Below are 4,528 nucleotides of genomic sequence, written 5' to 3'. Positions count from 1 at the left end.
TCCGGCAGACTATACTATATCACATATAGTATACTAAAATTTCCACCCTTATTGTTCTTATATGTCATGTTAGCATATATATGTCTCGTACACAGTACAATCCAACACTTTCAAATCTTTTATGGTCACCATTGCTATAAGATTTATCTTATTGCATTGAAGTCCACCTTTGGGTACATCATATATATTATAGTATAGTGTTGCCTATCGTGTAATACACTTATAAAAACGTTGTGTTTCCAATTACGTGAATATAGTAAGCTAATTGTTACGATCGAAATGTGTCACTCTCTTTATCTTCACGCGCACGCGAGTGCAAGACGAAAAATGTCAAGATTTGGCTCAAATTTTCATATCCCATGATTTCTACTTTACTATGGCTATATTCTTTATTTTGGAGTCTGAATATTGAGCAAAATCACCCTAATTTTTATACGAGACAAGATTTAGATATCGATCCATAAAAAAAAAAAAAGCTATACTCAACCGGTACCGGTTTGATAAACCAAATTGTCAGTAAAGAGAACATAATTGCGCAAAACATGAAAACTCGGATAGATGATCAAAGCAAACCCCAGACGATGATTCAAGAAAAATATACGAAGAGATACCAAAATCTAAAGGTAGCAGAAGCCCTCTCGAATAATCATCTCTACCCATTTGCTTGCAATGAACTGAGCTCCATTATAGATCTTGGTTACTCTCAATTACCCAAAGACCTCAAAGCTTTCATCTTTCGAGATTGTCTCTCCGCTTTTCGTCTTCTTCCCGAGTAAGTTTTTCTTCTACATCTCTGAAATGTGTACTCATTGATGATTTGGGTATGTTTTTTTTTCTGTATGAAAATTCATCTCAATTGTGATAAGTAAATAACCAAAGTTTTGAACTTTCAGCCAACCCTCAAGTAGATGATCGAGTCTGATTGGTGATTATATAATTTGCAAGAATAAATGTTTTGTTTAAAAAGGGTAGAATGTTGTTGTGTTTTTTTTCTAAAACATAACACTTTAGCAACTTTGCTTTGTCCTGAAGAAGCAGAACATGATTCAGTCTTATGGTTCCTTTATATGTTGTTAGAAAAAGCAAACCAAAGTTGGCAACTTTCTTTGATTCTAGAATAGCAGCCAAGCATGAAGCAGAGGAATAAGCCTTAGTTTGGGTTTTTAGGGAGTTGTTCTTCGAATGGTTTTATTTCAATACCAGTAATAGATTACAGGCGTCACTGATTCTTTGCATATGCGTTGTCATTTAGCATTTGCTTTGTCGATTTGCTTGTTAATAAAGCTAGAATGTTCTGTTTCTTTGAATCTGACAATGAGACAGACTACTCATCAAGTGCACTTTATTCTTATAATTTATCTATCGGTTTCATGAAATCTATGTTTCATCTCCTCTATCTAACAGTTTCAGCTTATATATTTATATTTATTTTTCTCATTTAGCATGAACACATCAGCTGCTGTTTCAGCGGCTAACCTTCTCGTCAAGAGCGTGGAATCAGCATTCCCTAAACAGAAGAAGAACTTAGCCATTGTAGAGTTTAAGCAGGCAAAAGTAGCACTTAAGAGACGCACTAAGAGCCATGACGAACATATAGGTATGTTTTTCTACTTATCTTTCTGTAAATCTCCTCTTTAATTACCCTGAGATTATCCCTCTTTTTCCCCCAGATTTGCCTTCACTTCCGCAAGATATCCTTGTTCATATCTTCAGTTTCCTTGATGTATATTCCTTACTCTCCTCATCCCAAGTCTCTCGGTACTACTTTCTCCTGTATTTTGCACATTCTTTTTTCTTGCTTTTTTACTTATATGTTATTCTTGTAGCTCATGGAACCAAGCAACGTCTGAAGGCTCTCTGTGGCGTTCACTATTTGATCTTCACTTCAGTCACAAAGTCTCGATTCATATTCATCCCGGTTTTGACTGGAGAGAAGCCTTTAAGAACGAATATATCTGTAAGGGTTTTATCTTCTCTCTTTCTTTTTTTTTTTTTAAAACGCTTTCTCTATGTACAATTCGTAAAGTATGCATTTTCTTTGCGTAACCGTGCAGTGTATAAATCATCAAAGATGTTAAGATCTGGTCGGGGATACTGCAGTTACTGCGACTCCGTTGTTTGGCACGACAACTTGAGATGTCCGAAGAAACAATGTCGGTTGAAATCAGGCAAGAAGCCACTCGACCTCATGTTAACTCACCAGGTATAAGCTTCTTCCTCCTTCAAGAAATGTTTCTCGTGGCTCTTGTAGGGCAAGCTATCTATATATGCCTTTGGTGGTTTTGATTCTTCACAGGTTGTTAACTATTTACTGGGGACAACGAGTTCGTCCGATGAAAGTGATTCGGAGGATGAGGCTGTCCGTGGACTATGGGCTTATCCAACGCTACAGTAGCTTCGTAGCTTTACCAAATTATCATATCTGTGTGTAAATTCTTTTACTCATATGCACATTCGTATTCTGAGACAAAAACAAACATCTCTTTCTCGCTTGGGCTTGTAGGCTCACGAGGGTCTTGGGCCCATCTGTTAATATGAATTTTTTTTTGGTAAACTACAGTATAACTTCTTTCAAGTAAAACTCCATGAATTAATCATTTTTTTCTGAAAGAAATCAATTAATCATAACAAATAACATGAATTAGACTTTCAAAGACGCGCCACATTACAAAAAGTAGATCAATTACCAAAAACCGAGATGACTAACCATCCAAAAAACGATAGAAACGAACGAAACAGAAAAAAGTACCAAAAAAGTAATTTAAGAATTTGAGATGGGTATATTGTTAGCAGTAAATAATTAATGATAACTGGAAATAAAAATTACCAGTTTAAAGGTATAGAAACGCAGATACAAAGGAAAAAAAATAAAAAAGAATTCATTCATCCCCTTGGATTATTCCAATCAAATGGATATGTTTTAAACTTAAAACTAGATGTGATCCACGCTTTCGAAGCGTAGAATCATTTTTCTCTAAATTTTTTATTTAAAAGTAATAAATATTTGTACAACTTAATATTTTCATGGATCTTATGGTTGTTTATAACCAATTTCAATATAATTGTCTTTTTTCTTTATTATTATTATTATTATTATTATTATATTATTATTATTATTATGTTTACAAAATATTAACTAATTTTGTAATAAATTTTAGAAATTAAAAATGAACATTGTCCAGGGTTTTTGTTTTGGGGTTTAGATTACTGGGCTAGTCATTAGAATACAATAATGTTTCGTGGATTTACAATAAATTTATGTGTATAATGAAACTATTTGGATGTAAAAATATCAATAGTTGGTTTTTAAACCTATAATAAATCAATGCGTAGAAGAGTTGGTTAACATTTTGTATCTAACATTTAACTACTAAAGATTTTAAGTTTTGTATTCACATTATTATATGTAGGTCCAGCTTTTTTTGATATAAAAACTAAATGAGAGAATAATGGAAAAAATTTTGGCTTTCCAATTTTATCGGATGACCAAAATATTTTTAATGAACGACACATTTTTAAAAAAAAAATCAATTTTAAATGATGCTTAATAGTTATTAATTCAGTGGCATGAACTGTAATTATAAAAATGAATGAAGATTTAATTCATAAATGTAATTCAATTTTAATAGATTAGATAATTATAAAGAAGTTGAGTAAGCTAGTGGGTAAAATTAATACAAGTCTACGCAATGTTCATTATGTACATACTATAATAGCATTAAAATGATTTCAAAGTTTATGTCACAAAAATAGCTCTCAAAAACTAAAATGACCAAAATGCCATTTTATCTTTTGAAAAATTTAAATTTTTTTTTTTCAAAGTTTGAAATTATATCCCAAAACTTCACTCCTAAACCCTAAACCCTAAACCCTAAACCCTAAATCATAAACCCCACTCCTTAACTCTAAACCGTAAACTCTAAACCCTAAACCCTAAACCCTAAACCCTAAACCCTAAACCCTAAACCCTAAACCCTAAACCCTAAACCCTAAACCCTAAACCCTAAACCCTAAATCCTAAACCCTAAACTCCACCCCTTAACTCTAAACTCTAATGTCTAAATTAATTTACTATTGGGATATAATTGTATATTTATCTCTTTTGATAAAACATCAAGTGCTATTTTGGTCATTTTTATTCTTAAGCTATATTTGTGACAAAAAAAATTTTAGTGATATCCTAGTCATTTTCTCTACTATAAATAACCTAATGATAGTCGTGGGAACCATTAACATTGCGTTTTCATTTTTATGAAGCGCAGTTTTTTTATAAGCTAATACCTAATACTGTTATAAAAGTAATGGAAAATTCTATTTTTATTCATGACATAGAGGTTCCTTATATAAGAGATTACACCGTTATAGATAAATGGAAAGATTACAAATCATAATCTCTTGGTTATGAGCCATCCACAATCTGGTTCATAACACTCCCCCTTGGATGCCATAACCATTTAAAGTTTGTAATGTGTTTTAATGTTGCCTCATTAAAACTTTACCAGAAAAACTCAATTGGGACAAAACCATG

At 32.2% G+C, this 4,528-nt stretch overlaps 1 protein-coding gene across 1 annotated transcript; it reads left to right on the top strand.

The window, feature by feature from the left end:
• The first annotated feature begins 504 nt into the window (after positions 1–504).
• LOC106316230 (F-box protein At5g52880) lies at positions 505–2,520 on the top strand. The gene is made up of 6 exons (XM_013754102.1): positions 505–772; positions 1,443–1,597; positions 1,671–1,758; positions 1,827–1,957; positions 2,055–2,203; positions 2,297–2,520. The coding sequence occupies exons 1-6, from the start codon at positions 543–545 to the stop codon at positions 2,393–2,395; spliced, it is 852 nt and encodes a 283-aa protein (XP_013609556.1). The 5' UTR covers positions 505–542; the 3' UTR covers positions 2,396–2,520.
• The last annotated feature ends 2,008 nt before the right edge of the window (positions 2,521–4,528 follow it).

The sequence above is a fragment of the Brassica oleracea genome, chromosome C9, assembly GCF_000695525.1.
Source record: "Brassica oleracea var. oleracea cultivar TO1000 chromosome C9, BOL, whole genome shotgun sequence".
Lineage (NCBI taxonomy): Eukaryota > Viridiplantae > Streptophyta > Magnoliopsida > Brassicales > Brassicaceae > Brassica > Brassica oleracea.
This window is presented reverse-complemented; position numbering and strand designations above follow the sequence as displayed.